This window comes from Spermophilus citellus (genome assembly GCF_964194105.1).
Source record: "Spermophilus citellus genome assembly, chromosome: 10".
Classification (NCBI taxonomy): Eukaryota; Metazoa; Chordata; class Mammalia; order Rodentia; family Sciuridae; genus Spermophilus; species Spermophilus citellus.
The window spans coordinates 56723445-56748415 of record NC_138197.1 but is presented as its reverse complement, the minus strand read 5'-3'; the positions used below and the strand labels follow the sequence as shown (position 1 = coordinate 56748415).

Sequence of the window (24971 nt, the reverse complement as noted above, 5' to 3'; positions counted from 1 at the left end):
TTCCTTTAATAACTGCCCAGTTTTGAAAAGTTGTCAAGAGAAAAGAACACTTGGGTAAGGGCAGCTGAACTTTGTAACTACAAATCTTGACTTTCACCTGGGGATCCCACCAATCTGCTGCTACCACCCTGCTGGATTTGGGTAGTATAGCTCCTTCTTTATTACACTAACCTATCTTAATTCTTATAACCAAGCATAGTAAGACTTTGCAAAAAACCCATAATGATAATAGAAAGAAATCATAAATGGAAAGGAACCTAATTTTAAAAATATTTATATGACTGCTTTTATTGCTCCAAGAATCACCTGGTCTTTTTAGGTCCTTTGCAGAGTTCATTCTTTCTCAGATACAGAATTGCCATTTCACTGAAACTAAGATGTATCCCCGCATGGGAGGTTCTTTGGCTCACCAGTAAGGAAAGTCATTAAGTATATCTAGTTTGCGTGTGGTCTAGGCATAATGGAATGAGATCCAAAGAGAAGAAAGAGTTCCTTCTTCATACCTGTCTAAGCTCCATCTTTCATATTTTCATGTCATCTGATGTCTTCCTTCTTCAGGGGAAATAATACCTTTTTTATTTTTTTATTTTGAGACATGGTCTAGTTAAGTTGCAGAGCCTGACCTTGAACTTGAGATCCTCCTGCCTTAGCCTCCCAAGTCAGTGGGATTACAGGCATGCATCACCGAGCCTGGCTGGATCCTAGCTCATCAGCTTTATATTACAATATCAATTTTCAGGAAACACAGAAGAGAAAGAGGCATATTAAGCTATAGCATGAGATACAGTCAACAAAGTCTAAACTGTGGAAACTCTAATCAAGTTTTTCAACAAATAAGCCTCCTGTGGGAGGGAAAGGTAGGAAAGAAACCCTATGATTAAAAGAGACTTAAAAGCATATCAACACTATGGGGCTGGGGTTGTGGCAGCACCACATAAAAATAAATAAATAAAATAAAGGTATTGTGTCTAACTACCACTAATTTTTTTAAAAAAGCATATCAGCACTAAGAAACATAAAACTATTAATAAGTACAAGAACAAAAACATACATTTTATATTTTTAGTAAAAGAGATAAGCAGGTGAGGGGTGGGAGGAAGGAATAAAGGATTTAGGTCCCTCTCATTGTTTTTTTTTCAAACATTTCTTTCCAGGTAGCCCCAATGTAGAAGACAAAGTGAACCTTGATAGCTCCTAGGGGCCTTCCATGTGAATTTGAATTTTGCATTGTAGACCACATTATAAAATTAATATTCTTTGCTGTTTAAATAATATTCTAATACCAAAGTTTTCTTATATAATTGGTGTTGGAGAATAATGAATCATGTTTACTCTGTGAATTTGGTACTCTAATTTGAAAAACATGGTGATGTAATACCTTACATAAATCTTATTATACTGAATATTAATATTTGCTTTCTCATTGTCTTCTCTATTACATGCTGAGTTTCTTGAGTTCAGAGACTTGATCTTATTTTTCTCTGTACTATTGAAGGCAGTTTTACTTCTGGTGTTCAGTGACATTTATTAAGCAATAAATGAAATTAAATCAGTGAATATTTTGTTAAAGAAAAAAAAAAAGCATATCAGCAATTCATAAAATATGGACTTAATTTGAATCCTGATGTGTGCTGGCACCTTCCTATAATCCCAGGAGGCTGAGACAGAAGGAGTGCTAATTCAAAAAGTGAATGTAAAAGTAAGGCAGTAGGGCTGGGGTTGTGGCTCCGTGGTAGAGCGTTCATCTGGCATGTATGAGGCACTGGATTCGATCCTCAGCACCACATGATAAATAAATGAATAAATAGATAGATACATAGGTAGATAAAAGTATTTTTTAAAAAGGTGAGGCGGTAAGCAACTCAGTGAGACCCTGTCTCAAAATAAAATACAAAATAGGGCTGGGGATGTGGTTCAGTGATTGAGTGCCCTGAGTTTAATCCCCAGTACCCCATAAAAAGGGGACATTTATAAGATAATTGAAAAATTCAATAATAATCAAATATTTTATATTAGGGAATTATTGGTTTTTTAGTGTCATAATGGTATTGTAGTTGTGTTATGAAATAGAGAGGGAATCCATATGTTTTAGAAAGACATATTGAAATGTTTACCTCCTGCCAGCTGAAGATAGGTTTAAACTTATTAAACTTATTGTTAATGACCTATTTTATTTTGGTATTAGTGACTTTTAAAAGTTTTTACATGTTGAATTTGAGTATAGAAGTAGAATAGTGCAGTGAGTTCCCATGTACCCATTAAAAAATTATCAATTCATACCAAACATGTTTCTTCTGTACTCTGCCCCTTATTATTTTAAAGCTATTTTTGAACATCTTATGGTCTTTAAAAAATTCTTCAGTATATATCTGGAAAAGATTAGACCTCTATATTGACATTACCCTGAGGCAGTTATCACAACTAAAAATGTTAAATAATTCTTTAATATTATTAAATTGTGATTTAATATCCAGATTCTCGTTTGTCTCAAACATTTTACATCTTAAATAACCAAACATGACAATTCAATAAGTAAACCAAGTATGTAATATATCTTATGTTCGTAAGCAAAGTGATTTAATGTTACACAAATGATGTATAGTTACTAATTGTGAAAAGAATTTGCACAAAGCTTTGTGAAAAATATGAAGGAAACCTTACATTTGTCAATTTGTCAAATATGATATTTCGAATGTAATGGGAGTTTTTAAAGAAAATACAAGTTATTAGAGTGGAAGCTATTCTATAAAACTATAGCTTCTATAAAGCTGCTTTTAGTTGAACAGTTTAAATTATAAAGTACATGAGAAAGAGTGTACAGGTGTAGGCAAGAAAATGGAGTAGGGTGAAACCCACAGGTAAACTTCAAAACTAACTTATCTTCTGAGTGTTTTTGAAAAAACATAGTGAAAATAGATTGTGACCCCAGGGGATAGGAAATATATGGGGTTTCCCCTTTTAAAATGTTCTCCTTTATAATAAAATTTATATTGTTGGAGATTTGAAAGATACTTCACAAAGTGCTCTTATAAAGGATTTTAAAATTTTATTTACAAACTGATGTTGCCAACTATACCTTATATTTATTTAGAAAATAAGTATTTAAAAAAGAAGTAAAAATTGGTTAACCTATAAGGGCCTAGAAGTATTTTCTGCAGCCTAGTAGTAATCCAGCACCCAGATCCTGTTTTCTTTCTTTTTTTCTTTTTCCCCCTGTACTGGGAATTTTACCCAGGAGCATGCTACCACTGAGCTATATCTTCAGCCCTTTAAAATTTGTATTTTGAGGCAAGGTCACACTGAGTTGCCCAGGCTGACCTTGAATTTGCAATCCTCCTGCTTCCTTCGGCCTCCTGAGTTGTTGGAGTAACCAGCGTGTGCCACCCTGCCCAGTTCCAGATCCTCTTTTTCTCTCTCTCTCTCCCTCTCCCTCCCTCCCTCCCTCCCTCTCTCTCTCTCTCTCTCTCTCTCTCTTTCTTTTTCAGTTATAGATGGACACAAAACCCTTTGTTTTATTTATTTATTTGTATGTGGTGCTGAGGATTAAACCCAGTGCCTCTTCCGTGCTAGGTAAGTGCTCTACCTCTGAGTTACAACCCCAGCCCCCCAGATCCTCATTTCTAATGCCATTCTCCAATTAGAGGAATGAAGAAATCCTTGGAGAAATAACTGATTTCTAGAAATGGGGCAGGAAATATACAAGATGAGCTTTATACTGCCAGAAATTAAAGCAGCCCTCAAAAAACCACACCAGGTCTAAGAGTATAGCTCACAGTCATGTGGAAGGCCCTGGGTTTTATCCCTAGCACTGGAACCCTCCCCCCACCCATGGAAAATAAAACAAAAATCACATAGCTGAGGGTTTGAATCAAATTAAAGAGTTCTCAATGACCAAAACTGGAAAAAAAAATTAAAATCCCAAAATAAAAGAATATTGAATCATGACATAAAATATAACATAAATGTAATTATGACTCCATATTAGTGTAGATAAGTGATCAGATAATAAATTGGGAGAAGAGACAAATCTCCCTTGCAGGAGAATATTAAATAATTTTTGTAGATGCTCCACCCTCAAGGAGGTGAGACATAATTCCCCATTCTTTAAGTATGGGCTGAGTTAAGTGACTTCCTTTTGAACTTTATAGTATAGCAAAGAGGAGAAAAAAAGAGAAACTTTACTGTGGAGAAACCTGACACTATCTCAGCCATTTGATCAAGGTTAGAATCAGTAGTGATAACATATGGATAGAGTATACCCACAATATAATGTAATTAAAGTGGCACTTTACTTCTATGATCTTATTCTCCCAAACCTATAACCATAGTCTTATCATAAGGGAGATGTCAGACAAATTCCATTTGAGGAGCATTCTAAAAATACCTCATCAGTGCTCAGAAATGTCAGTGTCATCTAAAACAAGGAAAGTCTGAGAAACCATCATAGCCAAGAGGAACTTAGGGAGACATGACTACTAAATGTAATGTGGTATTCTGAATAGGATTCTGGAATAGAAAAAGAGCCTTCGATAAAAACTCAGAGAATCTGGATAAAATTTAGACTTTTGTTGATAATTACATATCAATACTAGTTCATTAATTGTTATAATGTATTATATATATTGCTTATAGGAGAAATTGGTTGCAAGACATATGAGAGTTCTCTGTGTTCTTCCCAATTTTTCTGTAATGTCACTCTATAAAAACTAAGTTTGTTTTTTTAAAAAGTTAACTATGAAGTCCAGGATTCAAAACAAAGAATTAAAAAAAACGGATCCTGTGTTGCTGATGAACATCAGATAAATATATGTGGAATATATATAGCCTTATATTTGGAATATATAAATAGCCTTATATTTGGAATAAGGCAGGTATCAGGTTTTAACTTATATCCCAATACAACTTAGTAAATAAATAGAATGTTCAAAAGAAAATGGGCTTTTGTTTTTTATTCCTTTGATTACATTTCAGTTAATGTAGTCAGGGTTTTGAAATGAATCATTTTCACAGCTGCTGTGAAGATGAAATAAATACATCTTACAAATCCTGAAGCATGTGTATAATTCAGACCTGAGCATATAGGTTCCATTCATCTTTCCATTTATTCAGTAAACATATGTGCCAGGCACAGTATTAAGTAGGTGTTAAAGCTCTAAAGAAGGATAATATATTGAAGAACTTAAAATCTAAAGGAAGAAATAACATTTAGCAGCTTTAATGCAGTATAGTAAATAAACAGCAGTATGCATAGAAATTATGAGAACAGAATTCCAAGAACTTCACATTTCTATTTCCTTTAAAAAAAAAAAAAGCTGTATTAGGCTGTTATCTATCTCCATAACAAATACGAGGCTGGGTACTTTATTCACCTCACAATTTTGAAAGCTGAAAGTCCAAGATTGGGCAACCCCATCTATTCAGCCTCTGGTAGATGGCTTCAAAATGGCTGCTGTAGCTTTCTCACAGCATTGTATCTATGCTGTAAAGATTCAAATCCCAGAAGAACAGGTGGAAATGCATGGCACTTTTAATGAGCTCACCTTGGAGGCCATATAACATCACTTATACTGTATGGATGGAGTGTTTTGTTTGAGGCAGTTGCATACGCCCTTCCAGGTTTAAGGGCAGAGAACATTGATTCCACCTTCTTTGGTGGAGTTTCAGAGGAATATGGGGAACAAGAAATACTGTTTTGGCCATGTTTGGAATACACAATCTGTTGTTTTATTATATCCCAAGAGCTTAGAATGGTGCCTTGGCTTGTAGAATTTTTGTTTATTTTAGTTCGAATCAGTTATATATAACAGTAGAAACTCTTTCATTCATTGTCACACAAATGGAGCAGAATTTTTCACTTCTCTGATTGTGCATTAAGTACAGTCACACCATTCGTACAGTCATACATGTACTTAGGGTAATGATCTCTGTCTCATTCCACTGTCTTTCCTACCTCTTTGCCACCTCCGCCCCACCACCCTGCCCCATTGTAGAGCTTTGTAAATGCCTGATGAATGAATGAATAAATGAGTGAAGTGAGTTTATTAGAAGAGGAGTATAACATATGACCAGTTTGTTAGGATATTGCCTCAGTATTCTAAGCTTGACTTGAGTAGAAATGGAAAAGAAAGACTGATTTGGAGATACCTAGGAAGTACAGATTGCAAAATTTAGTGACCATTTGAATATGGAAATAAAGTAGGGGAATCTGGGTTGAGAAGGGGAGAAGTCTAGAATCTCAATCTAGCAATCTAGAATAACTTACAGTCAGTCAAAGAGACCAGCTCTGTGCTAAAGCAAATATCATAAATAGGAGCAACTGGAGAGGCTGAAGCAGGAGGATCTCAAGTTCAAAGCCAGCCTCTGCAACTTAGTGAGAACTTGTCTCAAAAAATAGGAAGAGCTTGGGATGAGCGCTCTGGGTTCAACCCCCAGTACCACAATAATAAATACATATATACATTGATACATAAAAGTAAATTTTTAAAAATTGTGAGCATGAATCCCTTCTTGATAAAATTATTTTTAGTGTTAAATTAATCCCTGAAAGGGCTGAATAAATAGGTGGAAATACTTAGATGATTTCATGAACTGTGACACTGTTAACAGAGCAAAAGCTTTGCGGGAAAAGACCAGCTCAGTTTTGGAAGCACTGAAATTGAGGTTTTTGGTGCTAAGCCAGCCAACTGAGATCCTTGAACTCAAGGCTGGAGAGCGTGCTCTTAAAGATTTTCTTTAGTGTTTTTCTGGTGGAAGGAGAAAGGACAACTTTGTTTTCCCTTACAAAAGAGGAAATTTTTGCTTCTTTCAGTTCATTTTTATCCTTTTTGGTTGTTCTATTTATATTCATTTTGAAATGTAATTAAAATGACCTTTTTTCCTCCACCAAAAGTGACTTGGCTTTTTTCTTTTTCTTTTTTTTTTTTTTTTTTTGGTACTGGGCAGTGAGCCTAAGGGTGTATCCCCAACCTTTTTATATTTTTTGTTTTGAGACAGAATCTCACTAAGTTGCTTAGGGCCAAGCTGAATTGCTAAGGCTGGCCTTGAATTTCCAATCCTCCTGTCACAGCCTCCCTGATTGCTGGGATTACAGGCATGACCTACTACACCCTGCTCTTTTTTCTTTTTTAATGTTACACAGTAGCTTTGGAAATCCTAGCCTCTTATAGAATTGGCAAGGTCTTAGTCACATAGATCCCTTTGTACTCTTCCTAATGTATGAGGAGCATGATTTCATATGTTGGTGTGTAGTACCTTAGTACCATTAAAACCTGAATCTTAGCTATCACTGAGCATATTAGGAAAGGTCCTTGAAGGTCTTTGGATAAAAGAACACATTGATGACAGAGAAACTCTTGAGACCTTTCTTTTCTTTCTTTTTTGTTAAGCAATTTTTTTTAATATTTATTTTTTAGTTGTAGTTGGACACCATACCTTTATTTTATTTACTTTTATGCTGAGGATTGAACCCAAGGCCTCGCACGTTCCAGGTGAGTGCTCTACTGCTGAGCCACAGCCCCAGCCAGAGACCTTTTCTACTTAGCAAAAATCACATGAACTGAGCCATTCTGGCTTCTGATCACTTCAGATAATCATTGGGATATTATTACTTAACATTTTATTCTTAACAGAAAGAATTTCCCAGTGAATCTTGTTACTGACATTTCTTACCAGTTTTTCAGCGTTAGAATAACTTTTTTTTTAATATTTATTTTTTAGTTTTTAGCGGACACAACATCTTTGTATGTGGTGCTGAGGATCGAACCCGGGCCGCACGCATGCCAGGCGAGCGCGCTACCGCTTGAGCCACATCCCCAGCCCCATCGTTAGAATAACTTAATAGACCATGAAGCAAGATGTAATGTTTCACTAACCCCCTTCCCCATCTTGTTATTCATATCTTTAATTTAAAGAACTTTGAGCCAGGCGTGATTACTCAAATCTCAGTGACTTGGGAGACTGAGGCAAGAGGATTGCAAATTTGAGACCAATCTCGGCAACTTAATGAAACCCTGTCTCAAATAAAAAGTAAAAAGTGCTGGGAATGTAGCTCAGTGGTAGAGTACCACTGGGTTCAATGTGGAGTACAAAAAAAAGAGAGAGGGCTGGGGATGTGGCTCAAGCGGTACCTCGCTCGCCTGACATGCGTGCGGCCCGGGTTCGATCCTCAGCACCACATACCAACAAAGATGTTGTGTCCGCCGAGAACTAAAAAATAAATATTAAAAATTCTCTCTCTCTCTCTCTCTCTCTCTCTCTCTCTCTCTCTCTCTCTCTCTCCTCTCTCACTCTCTCTTAAAAAAAAAAAGAGAGAGAGAGAGAGAGAGAGAGAGAGAAACTTTGTTGATTCTTACATACTATTTTTTTCTTCCAAAGAGGGGAAGAGGAAGAAAGCAGTATTCCATATAAGTTGATTGATACCCTATATAACCTAAACTGAACTGCTCATGCTTTTGACTCCTTATAAAATTTTGGAAAGAGAATTTTTTTTTTTAAAGAGAGTGAGAGAGGAGAGAGAGAGAGAGAGAGAGAGAGAGAGAGAGAGAGAGAGAGAGAGAGAGAGAATTTTTAATATTTATTTTTTAGTTCTCGGCGGACACAACATCTTTGTTGGTATGTGGTGCTGAGGATGGAACCCGGGCCGCACGCATGCCAGGCGAGCGCGCCACCGCTTGAGCCACATCCCCAGCCCCCTGGAAAGAGAATATTGACAACAAAAATTAGTTAATAGAAATGGAAGAAAAGGTCTACCTTTAGCTCTGAGCAGACAACTACTTCTTTGAGTTATGTAGCAGAAAAGTTTTAGTATGAATCATCTTAGAACAGCTCTGTAGTGTTGTCACTATAAATACTTTAATGGTAAGTGACTTTCTTTTGTTCCTGAAGGCAAAGTATTGTTCTCTTGGGTGTTTCTTTAGCACAGAATGCATTAATTAGAAATAGGGGCAGATTGGCCTTATATTGTATGATTGAAATACAACATGAGTACTAATATTAATATGGTCTCCCAGAAATATATTGAATAAATGATTCTCGTAGAAGGTAGATATCTAATAATAATAATGTGTTCTTATTGTAATAGAAAAAAGTCTATATTTGATATATGAGAAAACTTTTGCTCAGAAATTATGATTGGATATAGGCTATTAGATTAGCATATTTATTCAAAATTAGAATCTTGTTTTCTAGGCTGTGCTTATTATTTGAAAATCACTTCAATATTCTTTGAATAATAAAAATGACACTTGTAATCCCAGCTATTTGGGAGGTCCAGGTAAGAGGATCGCCCAAGTTCAAAGCCAGCCTGGGCAACTTAGAAGACCCTAAAAATTGTCCCAAAATAAAATGGGTTAGGGTTGTAGCTCATAGGTAAAATGCCCCTGTGTTCAATCCCCAGTACCAATAAAATATGAAAATTTTTAAATAATAAATATAATTTACAAGTATTGTTGAACATATAGTACTAAACCTAAAAAATATGCATACTTTCATTATATCAGATATAATAATGACTATTTTTTGAGAGAGAGACAGAGAAATAAAATGAATCTTTTTTTTTTATAGATGGACACAACACAATGCGTTTATTTTTATGTGGTGCTGAGAATCGAACCCGGGTCCTACCCGTGCTAAGTGAGCGCTGTACCGCTGAGCCACAATCCCAGCCCACAATAATGACTTTTTAAAAGTTTTCTTGTTTCATATTTTATTAGAAAAGGAATAATTTGATTAACATGGGCTGGAACAAAGACTTCTTTATTCTACAGTATCAGAGAACTCTAGATCCTGGATTGCTAAAGTTATTTTTGCAAGTAAATAATCTATTGTATTCTATTCTTGATGCCAGGATGTATAGTTGCCTAACACTGCTGCCATATATTAAAGGCATGCCTATCACACCTACTTTCGAATATAATTTTTCAAATATACTTGTTTTTCTTGAGAATTTTTAAATAAACAAAAAGTTGAGAAAATAGTTAGTTCCTTAGTTTTTACCTAATATCCCTTTTCTCTTGGAAGATCCCATCCAATATGCCACATTATATTGTCTTTGACAGTTTTGATGAGTACATATCAGGTATATATTATAAGTTATTTCTTTTAGAATTTGATGTTTTAGTTATGGTTAGATTGGGGTTATAGGATTATATTATTTTAAAGCTATGTTTAACCTTAAGAGAATTGACAAACTGTCTTCCAAAGTGGCTGTACCGTTTTGCATTCCCACTAACAATAAGAGAGTTTGTCGTTTCACAACCTTGTCAGCATTTGGTATTGTCAGTTTTTTGGACCTCAGCCATTCTAGGTATGCAGTGGTTGGAATACAATTTTAAAATTGACCATTTTGTCTTACTATTATTATATCTCACTATAGAAGCATTAGCTTTCTTCTCTTGATATTTCTCTTGAAATTAGTCTGTTTTTTTTAACCTTTATTTTATATGTTTTTATTTTTATGTGGTGCCAGGAATCAAACCCAGGACCTCATGCATGCTAGGCAAGCATTCTACCACTGAGCCACAATCCCTGCCCTTGAAATTAGTCTTTGGAGAGGATGTGTGTGGTTTTTCCCCATACAAATAATTGTTACTGGTATTTAAATGTCCTTTCACTATTAGGTTAAAATTGCCTATTCTCTTTTGCTTTCTTATCACTAATAGCTTATAAGCTACATTCTACTGGTGTTAAGCTGTATTTTTTTTATGTTAATGTCTTGTTTAATCGTTTTTGTTTAATTTTTTATTCTCATTTTCCATTCTTCAAAGTCAGTTTTGCTTTTTTGTTTTTCTTTGTTCATAAAGCTTTTTGTTTCTGTTACATTATGTAGTTTTGTACCAATGGCTAGAAGCAGATCGTCATAGCAAGAGCCAAGAAGCTACAAATTCGACTTCAGGTAAAAATAATAGTTAAAAAAAGGGTGGGTTACTAGAAATCTTTATTGTAATTCACCCCAAGCCCATTATAAGCATTTCCTTATTTAGTTTTGTTTGGAGAGATCATCTAAAGATATTATTTTGTATTCTGTTCTCTTGTCTGCATCTTAATTTTCATAAAGACTTCATTTGCTTCAGGCCTTGAAAAAATATATTCACAAGTCTTTAAGCTGTCTTGGCATATATTTCCTACTTTCTTAGGAGAGAAGGCTTAATTGCATCTTAAATTTAGTTGATTATTTAGTAATACTACTCAATCTATATATAGTTATGGCAAGGATATTATTAATATGTAAGCTCATTTTTTGGAGTGTTTTTGGCAAGTCAATCGCCAAGATCGAACCCAGGCCCCCTCAAGAATATTACTATTGCTACAAATTTATAATTCTTGTTTGTTTAAGTATAATTTTTAAAAGATAAAGTTTAGCTTAAGTGAAGGATATTTATATGTAATTCCATTTCCTGGGAATCCAGATTTTCAGACCTACTCATTTTTTCTGTTTAGTCCTAGCAGTGAATTCGAAGTTAGTTTTTTATAAAACATACATTCAAAATGTGAAGAGTAGGTTGTTCTTCCTAGTAGATATTCTTCTCTGGCTGGTACTGCATCCACTCATATCTGAATCCCTAACAGTGATATTAGAATTTCAGAAAAGTTTATTCTTTCCCTCATTTCCTTCAAAATAATATTTGCCAAGACCGCTGTATATTTAAGAATGATCTTTCCTATTGCTCTCTCTTTAATGGTGTTAAGAGGTGGTGATGGTGGTAGAGGTGGTGATGGTGGTAGAGATAGTGGTGGTGGCAGTGGTTTTGTTTTCTTATAATTGAGTTACTGTTTTGTGTATTTTATGTTTTTATAATTTTGGAGGTAATCTCTTGTTGCTTCGATGATCCTCAAGAAGTTGTAGCATTAGGTAATAGAACAATTATATTGAGAATGCACTTTTATGATTTTTCTGATATATCTCTGTCCCATTATTAACTTGATATGTGAATAAAGATAACATCACTATTTTTACCAAAAACAGGCAGGAAATCATTAAAAGGTAAGTGTTGCAAGGACTTATATCCTGGATTATGTGCTCTTTCTACCACTGTTATAGTGTTTCATATTTTACTAAAATTTATGGATGATAAAAACAAGCATTTCTGGACTATGACGGTGGGCATAAGAAAGGGTTTCTTATGTTATCTCAAAATATGCTTGTTGCTGCATCAGTAGCGCAGTCAGCAGCATAGTTTTTTTAGAATCAGAAGGGAATTTTTCTTTTATTTTGCTTTTTCTTAGCCCTAAAGTAAAGTAAATTTTGTGTTCACATTAAAATTTTATATCAGCTTAAGGACATCATTTACCCTGAAGTCAACAGTTCTGAACTTTGACTTTGGTTCTCCTCAACTTTTAGCTACATTGACTGATGGATAGTTTCCCATGTCTCCATTGACTTTTTGGTATTTATATAACCTTGGGTCATGGTGCAAAAATTGATGAACTCTTCTTAGGGGTTTCTGTTCTTTAACAGTTTCTCTTCTGGAGGTGAAAGCTCTCTATTCTTAGAAACTGAAGTGTGGAATGGAAAGATGTAGGGATGTAGTACTTGCCTAAATCAGAGAAATCCAAAGGAAAATGATCATTAACCAAATACTTCAATTAGAAACAGTACTTTAGGGCTGTCGTTTGGCTCAGAGGAAGAGCACTCGCCTAATATGCGTGAGGCACTGGGTTCAATCCTCAGCACCACATAAAAATAAAATGAAAATATTGTATCCACTTAAAACTAAAGTAAATAAATAAATATTTTTTAAAAGAAACAGTACTTTAATTGCCTCTGTAAATACATTTAAATTATGTGCCCTTATTCATAAAAGCTCCTATGTATTTCATATTGCAGTCTCCAACAAGATTTTATAGTGTGACTTTTCCCTCCTTCTGTGATCTGTTAAGTTTTGCACTCAAAGGTGTTTTAATACCTATTCATATTTTTACCCAAAATGGAAATTGAGTCACAAGATGTCAGAGTATGACTTGTAATTCAGATTGCCTAGTGATATTTTTAATTATGCAAATACTGGTAAATGGCATTTATATTTTGCTATAACAGCTAGTATTTTGCACTTAATTAGAATTTTGAAAGTAGAAAAACACAGGAGACAGGAAGAAATTGCTTCAAGTTTCTAATTCCTTGATCTCAACTTTTTGACATTGGAAATTTAAGATCCATTCATCTTAAAACATTTTATGAAACTAAGGCATTTGGGAATAACAGATCTTATGGGAATTAATTTAGTCAAGGAGATAAAGCACTGATATGACAGCTGTTATTGAATTTTTTACATAAAATATAGTCTAATCTTTGCAGAATTTTATCAGGTGATGAATTTAACTTAGAATAGTTCATTTTTTAAAAAAGGTTAGTGTGTTTAATGTGTTCTGTCCACTAAATTAGATAATTCAATAATAATGTTTCTTTCTTTTTTTTTCTTTAAACCCCCTATGGTAGTTGGGGAATCAGAACTTCACAGTTGCTAAGCAAGCATGGTACCATTGCTCTGCATCCCCAGCCCCTTTTAGCAGTGATGTTTCTAATTTTGTTAATTATATTACCTAAGAGTCTATATATAAAATCACATATATTAGAGAGGGTTTTGGGGGTTTTTTTGTTTGTTTGTTTGTTTTAGAAATTCAAACAAAATTGCCTTCTATGTGCACTGTAACATTGGGTCTATCTGTGTATGAATATATAGATATAGATCATAAGAAATATGATTAGCTTAAATCAGAATGTTTCTTTAGTAAATTAAATGTTTCCATATAAGAGATTTATATTATCATATATTGAAATGAATGCAATAATTATATTACAGCAGAGATTATTTTTACACTTGATTTTTAGTATTAATTGTAAAACTCTGTTTTTAAAATTCAGATTCTGACATTTCTGCGTTTCTGTTTTTTTGATGCTGGGAATTGAACCCAAGAGCACTTAACCATTGCCCCTTTTTATATTTTATTAGAGACAGGATCTTGCTGAGTTGCTTAAGGCCTTGCTAAGTTGCTGAGGCTGGCTTTGAACTCGAAATCCTGATGCCTCACAGATTCTAAAGTTTTAAATTCAGTTCTCTTATTAACAATTTGCCAGTTATCCACTGGGAATTTTACAACTCAGACTATTGGAAGTAGAACCCGAATCACATTTCAACATTATAAGTAAATACTCTACAAAATAAATATAAAACTATAATGTGATTTGGAAAAGGTTCTAGATATTAACCAATTATTAATTATTTGTTTTAGGTGAAAATTTTGACCAGAGTCCTTTGAGAAGAACATTCAAATCCAAAGTTCTGGCCCACTACCCTCAGAATATAGAATGGAATCCCTTTGATCAAGATGCAGTGAATATGGTATGTTCCCCCCACTTTCATTCTCTCTTTATCCTTCCTTTTATTTTACTAAATGGCAATAATGACTATATTTTGAATGTCTACGTTATTTCATTTAATTATCATTCATACTTTATAGATTTGGAAACTGAAGTACAGAGAAGTTACTTGGCCAGGATTCTCACATCTAACAAGTTTATACAACAGACCCCCAAAGCCCATTTTTAAGCTATGTTGTAGGTTTGTACTAATACAGAGATGCTTTGATAAACAGTGAAATTACTCTGTTTGCCTGATAGAAGAAACATGGTTTCAGTTTTTATGTTTTAAGAAATGTTGTGTGAAGGGCCTGTCATTTGTCATTTTCACAGACAACATGAAGATGGAAAGGAACTTAAATACTTCATTTAGACATGAGTATGAATTTGTTATAAAGAATGGTAATCAATATAAGTTAACCAGAGGTGATTAAAAGTTTCCTTTAGAGATTCTTAAAAATAAAGTAGGTCATAGTTTTCTGATCACTTTAGGAAGAGTCCTTCTTAGAAGCCTGAATACTATTTTGAACCTCTATCAACTCTGTGATTACATAATTCAAGAGGCCCCAAACTGAGCAAATGAGACATCAGTCTTGTTACACACAGAAATGATTAATGATGAACTGAGACGCTATGATAGGTATAGTTCTTTTTGAGAACTTAAAAAGAGAACTGGAAGACATAAAAAATCCCATTATGATCTGATACTTTTGGAAAAGAAAATTAATATTCAGTAGATGCCTGCTAGGTACTTCAAGGTGTGTTATTTTCACATACATGTTTACATGTACCCAGTGAACCCTTGTTCACATTTTATGGAGATTAAGTAACTTGCCCAAAGTCATGCAGTGAATATTTGAGGCCAACCCCAGAACATTTTTACTTTCTAGCTTACTTTTTTCCCCACTCCCCTGCTGCTTTCTCTAGAGAAAAACTATGTTTTGGTTTGCATCAGAAATCGTATGGGGTAATTTAACCCTTGGTAATATCACAGTAAAAACTTTGCAGTCTGGGGCTGGGGATGTGGCTCAAGCGGTAGCGCGCTCCCCTGGCATGTGTGCGGCCCGGGTTCGATCCTCAGCACCACATACAAACAAAGATGTTGTGTCCGCCGAGAACTAAAAAATAAATATTAAAAAAAATTCTCTCTCACTCTCTCTCACTCTCCTCTCTCACTCTCTCTTTAAAGAAAAAAAAAACAAACAAACTTTGCAGTCTGAGCTTGCTTCAGGAAAGGGAAAGGGAAAGCATGGTGCTTTTTGTAAGAACTGATGCCTAAAGCACTTAGCACTTCAATTTTGATTCTTTACAGAGCAAAATGTATTTCCCCAAACTTATCCAATACTAAAATAACTGGAGTTGACATTTTGTTGGAAATGAATACTGTGAATGCTTAGTTTTATCTTTGGTGAAAAGAGTATATAGATAGAGGGTAGAGCACAATCATTAGTTATCTTTGGGAGACTTAGAGGAACCTAACCAAGACTCTGACTAAATAGATAACAGACAGCAGTGGCAAAAATAATTTATCAGCTGCCTACACCAGGAAATTAATAGAGAGGTATTAAGGAAAAGAGTGTCCAACTGAAGCAATAGAAAAATATATAAGAATGTGAATAGAGGTTAGAACTTAATCTTCTTAATTTAGTAAGATATTTCAAAGTATAAATTATTTTGTGAGAAATCAGAATAATGTCCAAAAGTAGGCTCTTCCTACAGTATTAATCTGTAGTCATTTGAACAAAAAGCCACAGTTGGTGTATTTTCTCTTAGTCACGTAAATGAATGAATAGATGTCCATGATAGCTTTTGTTTTTGTCTGAAAAGCATTCATCTTTAAAGCAATTATCAAATTCTTTGATTGTCTTTGGTATTTTTTTAACCTCTTGTTTCTGAGGTTGTTTTATAAAAGGAACAAACATTTTCCTCTAAAAAAATAAATGAAAAGACTGAGTTCTGATGGTTAAATACCACATGGCATTTTTTTTTTTTAACTACAAATCTAAAAGGATTTGCTTGTACTCCTGGAAAATCTTGAAAAGCATCCCATTAAACCAGTTTGTGTTTGAGTCATAGATTTATTGCCCTTAATTTTGTCTTTGATTTATTAGTAAGTGCATTTGTATTAAGCTATAATTTATTCTTGCCTAAAGTTATAAAGCTTTATCTTGCCTTTAGCAAAATCCCACTCCAAGTTATTGCCTTCTGTAGATTAGTCATTCCTCTTTTAAGTAACAATGGTGATTTTCATAGAGGTCATTAATTTCACAAATAAATTAAGAATACAAAGCAATGAACTTGGTTATATAAAAAATCCCATATGTTTGAGTAAAGTGCAAATATAATACAAAATAAATATGTGACAGGTGAAATTGTTTCTAAATTAATTGCTTTTTATGTCTTGGTTGCCAGTTCAGAGATTTTTATGAAAAAATTATTTGAAGTATTGTAAAACAGAACAGTATAACAAACGTTCATATACTCAATACATAGTACTAACATATATCAACATTGACATGTTCACTTTAGCTTTACTTGTTGTTTTAAATGGAACTAAGCATTGCAGAACAGAGCCAAAATTCTTCCACTGTCTCCCACCAGTCCCATTTTCAGCTCTCTCTGAGGTAACCTGAATATTGGCCTCTATAACTATTCATATAATGTTCTAGTAGATAGATCTTATTCTTAATAAGAATGCATACCTAGGAATTTTTAGGAAGAAGAAATGATCACTATCTTTTAAAGCAAGTTATATGAAATATAAATATTCCATTTTATATATCTGTCCTAAACAAAATAATCTGACAAATGATGTTTTAATTAAAAGTGTAATAACTATTATAAAGTTCTTTGCAATCTTTAAAGCTGTAGGTTTGTAGTTTACTTTGATCACAAAGAAAGATAGAGTAGAATGATGAGCAAAGAGTAAAAGGTAAAATGTTGGCAGAAGACAACTATTCAGATGTCCATCTTGCAACATTCAGAGGAAAAGGGGAGATACTTGTTACATACTTTTTATATACTAAGCAAGTATTTAAATTTGAAATGGATAACCGAAAATGGCACTCATAGGTTTGATATCATAATGAAAGTAGGCTTTATTTTGACTCATTTAAGTTTATGCCTTACTGTAGAATCATAGGATTGGGACTAATTCAGCTGTTGCTCGTGGGCCCCACCTGTTTTCTTTAACCTTTTAGCTAGAATATTTCACTGGCATCTCAAGCTTAGCATGTCTAAAATTGAATTCACAGTCCTTCCCATTAATCTTGGACAGTGAATGGTACAGCCATCCACCTAGTTGCCTAAGCCAAAATCTGAAGGTTGTCCTTGAAAATTCTTTTTATCCCTCTCCCCTATATAATTAATTATTTATCTGCTTCCTCTGTTTCCACACACCCACCTTAGCCCAAACCACCAAGAGAGAGAGAACTTTTTAATATTTATTTTTCAGTTTTCAGTGGACACAACATCTTTATTTTATTTTTATTTGGTGCTGAGGATCGAACCCAGGGCCCCACGCATGCCAGGCGAGCACGTTACCGCTTGAGCCAAATCCCCAGCCCCATCCCATTCTTCACACTATCACTCTTATTTATGCTGATGTTTTTCTTCTTCTACTTCTCCTTTACCTAGTGAATTCTAATTGATCTTTAAGATTTCATTTTAAACATGTCCTTAGAGAAGCCATTCCTTTCCACTGCCCTCTTAACTTTCTAACAGGTCTCTTAGTACATTGCACCTTTTTGTAGCACCTGTCCCAGTTACAATTAAATAATTAATTATGTAACTAATTATGTAGATACCTCTATATTTCCTGCAATAATGTAAGTACCACTAGGACAGACACAGTTTATCTTATTCCTTGCTAGGTCCCTAGCTTTGCACAAATCATTGAATGCTCAAATCATTTATTAAATGAAGAAATGCTTGCTTGTTTATAATACTTCTGTTTCTTATTCTTGTCTGTTCAGGTGCAAAATCATCTCTTAAGCAGTAGTAGTTAGGTGCTTTTTCTTCTCCCTGTAACATCTTGAACACACTCCGCTGTAGCACTGATCATAAGGTTTTGTAATTGTTGGTTTGTATGTCTGTTTTTCCTACTAGAATGTGAGCTCTCTGAAGGAAGGGATTATTTTTATGGTTTCTTTAATTAGTTGCCAAAGTCGGCGTAATGCATGGAATAAAATAAATGTTTAGGGCTGGGGATGTGGCTCAAGTGGTAGCGCGCTCGCCTGGCATGCGTGCGGCCCGGGTTCGATCCTCAGCACCACGTACCAACAAAGATGTGTCCGCCGAGAACTAAAAAATAAATATTAAAAATTCTCTCTCTCTCTCTCCTCTCTCCTCTCTCACTCTCTCTTTAAAAAAAAATAAATAAAAAAAACAAATGTTTATTAAAAGAGGGAAAGAGAGAAGAGACAAAAAGAAAGGAGGGGAAGGGATAAAGCAAACTGACCAGCTCTTCTGAATAATTTTTTTTAATTTGAATAATGAGGGAGAGGCCATGGAGCCTGAGAACTATAGAATATGGAAAAGTGAATTGTAAAACTCTGGCCAACAATAAAAGAGAGGGAAAAAAAAGGAAAATGGAAAAAGAATAAATAAATAATTAATTTTAAAAATTCTAGCCAAACTGCCTAAAAGGGTCCAGAGAGATGAAGATATTTGTTCACTCTAACTGGGACAGGTTCAGACAGCATTGTTATCATATTTTGGCTAAAGTAATTTAGTTAAATGCGGCAATCTGGTCATAATATCACAACTCTAATTTTTAGTTATTTTATTGTGGAAAGGTGAGATGAGATATTATTAGTAATAGCAATATTAAGGGATAACAATAGATTATTAAAATACAATGGTAGGTTCTGGTACATACCTGAAATCCCAGCTGTTTGAGAGACTAAGGCAAGAGGATTGCAAGTTTGAGGACAGCCATAGGAACTGAGAAAGCAGCTGGGCATGGTGGCATATGCCTGTAATCCCCGTGACTTGGATGGCTGAGATAGGAGAATTGCAAGTTCAAGCCCTGTCTCAGTAGCTTAGCAAGGCCTAAGTAACTTAATGAGACCCTGTCTCAAAATATAAAATGAAAAGGACAAGGGATGTAGCTCAGTGGTAAAGCACCCCTTGGTTCAATCCCCAGTACTCCAAAATAATAAAAATGAGAAAGCAATAATATTTTTGAATTCATGGTTTCCAGATTAGAAATATACCTTATTTTTCTTATTTGTAGGAAGAGCATTTAAGAAAAAAAATTACATCTATTATTTGCAGCATAGAAAATCTTTCTTCACTTTGCATACAACTTTTGGCAAGCTTTTCTTGTAAATGCTTGAATATGTGCTCAAGAAACCTACAAACCTTTAAGGGAATATTTGGCAACTGTTCAAAAAACAGTGTGAACTGTGATTTTGTGGTTTACTATGTTCAGAAAAACCTATCAACAAAAGTAAATCTTTTTTTTTTTTGTTAACATTTATTCTTAAGTTTTAGGTGGACACAATATCTTTATTTTACATTTATGTGGTGCTGAGTACCGAACCCAGTGCCTCATGCATGCTAGGTGAGCACTCTACCACTGAGCCACAACCCCAGCCCCAACAAAAGTAAATCTTTATGTTGATTTTGGAAGTCTCTGTATAGTTTACTAAAAAGAGAACTTCAGGCTAGATCAAGAGATGAACTAAATCTGGGTCCTGTACCCAAGATTTTTTGTTTGTTTGTTTTCTTTCTCATTCTTTCATTCATTCAGCAAATACTGATGTGCCATGCACTATGCTAAACAACTTGAAGTAACCTGGAGCAATAGTAATTCATATCATCCCTTCTATAATCTTTATTGAATATAGTAAATGTGTCACATGAGTTCATTTATACTACCAGCACAGTAATTCATTGCTTATTGTTATAATAAAAACAGCTTTAAATTGAATGCAGGGTCTTGAAAGGATCCTGCCATGTGCAGCCTCTCATTATACAGTTATTTCCCAAGATTAGGAATAAGCAGTTTTCCGTTTAGCAAATCCAGGTATTCATCAGGTTTATCTAAGTCTATGTCTTTTGGGGGGCGTGTGGGGTGTGGGGTACCAGGGATTGAACTCAGGGGCTCTCAACCATTGAGCCACATCCCCAGCCCTATTTTGTGTTTTATTTAGAGACAGGGTGATCTCACTGAGTTGCTTAGTGCCTCACTGTTGCTGAGGCTGGCTTTGAACTCATGATCCTCCTATCTCAGCCTCCTGAGCTGCTGGGATTACAAGCATACACCACCCCGCCTGGTTTAAGTTTATATCTTATTCTATGCAGATATACATAGTACTTTAATTCATGTTAATATATATTTTAAAAATTAACTAAATCTACCTTAGTTCTCTCCTAGTCTTATATTCAGTGATGTGAAACATAAAGACATTTTCACTGGTATACTGATGCTGTTCCTGAACCTAAATCTGCCTGTTCACCCTTCAAAAGCCAATACTTATGAGATGAGAGTTAATATGGAGGAAATCAGTTTGTTTAAGGACTGACCCAGAGAAAATTGGTGGAGTCTATCATCTTGGGAAAGTCAGGTACACAAAGAGCTTTTATAGGGTAGGAAAGGAAGGAGAGTGGGCAGGCAGAGTGTATTGAATGGGGTCTTTGTAATTCAGGGCATGTGTCTATGTCCCACTCTCCCCCACCTGTTGGGCTGAAACTTTGCAGTCAGTCTTGACCTCCTGGGGCTAGTTTTTACAGTTTTTTAGACAAACATATTACTTTTCTGCAAGTAAACCTCATAGCAGTTTAATACTTTGTATTGGTTGATGCACAGGACTAGAATAAAGAGGGGCATTACACATTCTGACGTTATCTAAAGGGCATCAGATGTTGGGTTCTATAAACCTACAAAAAGTTTATTTACTAATTAACATCTTAATCATTTAGGTGAGGCTTTTCTTTAGAATTTAGAATGACATGTAAAGGGAGGGGAAGTAAAATTAACTCTGCCAAGTACAGCTCCCAGCAGCGTAGCCACTGTTATAATGTTTATTGTCATAGTTTTTTTTCCTTTTGTTTTCATCAATCACCATTTATTTTGGCCCCAAATAATATATTGTTCAATGCATGTTACACTTGAATATTTAAGGTTTCTGAAATAAAGTACCAGCCCTTGAGTAGTTTACAACCTAGAGATGAAATAAAATTAGAGCTAATAATGCATATCTCTATATTGTCCAAGTATATAGTGATGCGAGGCTTTAAATGCTTCTCTATACAAAAAGGACTTTTTAGAGAAGTAGCATTCTGATAGCATTTAAAGGATGAGAAAAACACCATTTTTTAATAGAAAGGTAGAGGAAGAAAGCTTTTCTAAAGCAATGTTTATTTAGACTTCAAGGAAGTAAAGGAACATTTTGATTATCTGTTGATTCATTAAAAAAAAAACCATGTTTGTATTACTTACTGGCTTAGAACAAGGGATGGCAATTTTTTTCCATATGGGATCAGATAGTAAATGTTTGAGGTCTTGTGGGCATACAGATTCCGTCACAATTATTCAGCTCTGTTGTTGGGTAATAGATAAACATCTTTTGACAATATATAAATGAAGAGTGTGACTTGTTTGAAGTGAAATTTTATTTACCAAACTGGTGGCAGGAGCCGGGCATGGTGGCACGTGCCTATAATCCCAGCAGCTCCAGAGGCTGAGACAGGAGGATCACGAGTTCAAAGCCAGCCTCAGCAATTTAGCAAGGCGCTGAGTGACTCTGTGAAACCCTGTCTCTAAGTAAAATACAGAATAGGGCTTGGGGGTGTGACTCAGTGGTTGAGTGCCCCTGAGTTCAATCCCCAGTACCCCACCCCACCACCCCACCCCCGCCAAAAAAAAAAAAAAACTGGTGGCAGATTGGATTTAACATAAACACTGTGGTTTATTGGCCCTTGATTTAAAACAACAGAATAATTACTTTGCTTACAAATGTGTGATTTGGATAGATTTTGGCAGGGCTGCCCCTGTTCTCTTCTCAGCATGCACTAGAGAGGTTTGAAGCCTAAAGATTAAAATCAAATATAGCCTTACTCATAGTTTGGGCTGAAACATTGCAGTCAACCTTGACCTCCTGGGGCTAGTTTTTACAATTTTTTAGACAAATATATTACTTGTGTCTCTATGGTCTCTCCAATTGGTTTTGACAGCATGGAAGCTTCAGGTTAGCCAGATTTATATATTACTTCAGGGCTTCCAAGATGTTCGACCAGCAAGAGAGGTAGAAGCTGTATTGCCACTTTTAGGCTTGCTTCAAAAGTCACTTGGTTACTGTCACTGCTGTTGCATTTTACTTGATTAGGTCAGGGTTTGGGCAAACATGTCTTCCTGTCCAAATCCATCCATCTGTTTTTATTAACATAATTGTATTAGAAAAGTCATATTATTCCTGTATGTGTTATCATGACTGTTTTCTTGCGACAGTGCTAGGGTTGAGTTGTTAGGACAATACTGTGGTCTGCAGAGCCTAAAAATATTTATCTGGCTATTTGTGGGAACAGTTTGTTATTCTCTGATGTGAGCACTTTCAGCAGCCTACCCAGGTTCAAGGAGATGGGTAGACTCTACCCCTCAATGGGAGGATGGCAAAGTACTGGAAGAGTGCGTGGAACTAGAAATATTGTTTGAACCATTTTTACAAAATAGCCTGCCACAGGGAGTAAGCCATTTGTACACCTACAGGAAGTCATTTCCAGGTGACAGAACAGATTTTGACAGGAGCATGCTAGTCCTGTTCACAGAAAGGCAGCATGCCAGTGTTGCTGGAGAAGAGTGGGTAAAGAATAGTGGAAGATGAGGGCAGACTGTTGCTGGAGCCAGGCCATAGGGCCCTACTATAGTAAGAACTTTGGCTTTTATTGAGGTAAGAGTCCATTGAGAGTTTTAAGAAGAGTGACAAAATCTGACATTTTTATGGATCATGTTGATTGCTCTATGGGGAATAGATTATGAGGAACAAAGGCAAAAGCAAGGAGAATGGTTAGCAGGATATCACAGTCATCCAGGCAAGAAAAGAAGATGGAGTAGAGAGTTAAGACTAAAGAGAGAAGTAAGTAGTCTCTGAATATATGTTTGAATGTACATTTCATAATATTTGCTCATGGATTGGATAATTGAATGAGAAGGGAAGAGAGAGGTAAAAGATTACTCCAAGGTTTTTATACTAGGCAAAGTAGATGGATGGATGGATGGAGATATAGGGGGAACAGGCTTGGAGGAACAAATCAGGCTTTCAGTTTTGGCCGTGGTAAATTAGACATCTTGATGGAAATAGTGAAGTAATTATTTAATTAAGAGTAAAGTTCAGCTGGGCACTATTGTACACACCTATAGTCCCAGCAACTCAGGAGACAAGAGGATGGCAATTACAAGGCCAGTTTGGACAACTCAGTGAGACATTATCTCAAAAAATAAAAAGAGCTAGGGATATGTAGCTCAGTGATAGAGTGCCCCTTTTCAATCTCTGTACCACAAAAGAAAAGAAAACCAAGATGTGGTGATGACTTGGCTTCAGATTCAGATGTGATTGATGACTTGGCTTCAGAGCCTAGAGATTTTAGGAAAAAAGGCTGGCCCATGATTTCAAGTGGTTATGAGGAGCAGTCAGTACACCCACCCATCTTCATGCTCAGTGAAAATTTGTTTTATTAATCCTGTCCATTAATATTTTGTTTTTTTTTTTTTTAAGCAGTGGTAACCCAGAAATTTTAATACAAAACTCTACAAAACAAATTCAAATGGAATATGCCTGAGGAAGGGAGGGAAGCTGTTCCCTGTTTCTCCTCTGACCTCTCACTACTTCCTAGACACTGAAGCATTGTCCTTTCCTTTTTGGACCCCTTTGTAAACCATTGTCTTTCAGTGCTGGGAGATGGATATTCTCAGATTTATCACATTCTAGGCTCCTCCTGCTAAAAATCCTTCAAAGGCTACCATTGTCTTCAGATTTCTAATAGGGGTCACCAAGGCCCTCCAGGAAGGCCCCTGATTATTTCTCTTGCTTTCTTATCACATCCCCCACCTTGCATTCTGTGCTCCACCCACACTGACCTGGTTTCACTTCCTCAAATCCATTTCTTCTTCCTTCTTGGCTTTTCACCTATTGTTCCTTTGCTTAGAATCATATTCATCTGACCAGCACCTATTATACCCATCCTCAGGTTTCAATTTGGACTTCATTTTTATGTGATAGCTTTCTTTTTTTCCTAATATGCTTTCCTGCTATCTTTTTCTAAATCAACCTGCATTTATCTTATCTTTGCAGTTTGCATACTTTGTGATTTATGATTTTCTTTTTTTTTTTTTTTTACATTCATCTTTCATCCTATGGGCTGGGACCTCCCTAGAAACAGGGACCATGTCTTTCTCACCATTGTAGGTCAGCACGGGGTCTCATTTCCAAAGGCACTTAATAAACATTGACAATATGAAGGGTGTATAACTTTTAAGGTGAATTGTGCTTTCTTGGTAATGCAGGAATTTGGGAGAATGTCTAGATTTTGCACCAGATTGTTTATTAAATTGGAGGGAAAATAGAAAAATGTAATAATGTATGATAAAATTATCTTAATGCAGAAAGTAGATTGC

The 24971-nt window shown here is 35.2% G+C and overlaps 1 protein-coding gene across 3 annotated transcripts in view; it reads left to right on the top strand.

The window, feature by feature from the left end:
• Positions 1-24971, top strand: part of DENND5B (DENN domain containing 5B) — a 185099-nt gene that overhangs the window by 52360 nt on the left and 107768 nt on the right. For 2 of the 3 annotated variants that reach the window (XM_081310696.1, XM_081310694.1), the window contains exons 2-3: positions 10826-10891; positions 14227-14336. In XM_081310696.1, coding sequence (XP_081166822.1) covers positions 10826-10891; positions 14227-14336 — 176 coding nt within the window. The remainder of the gene's footprint in view (positions 1-10825; positions 10892-14226; positions 14337-24971) is intronic. The other variant, XM_081310695.1, reaches the window with a different exon arrangement.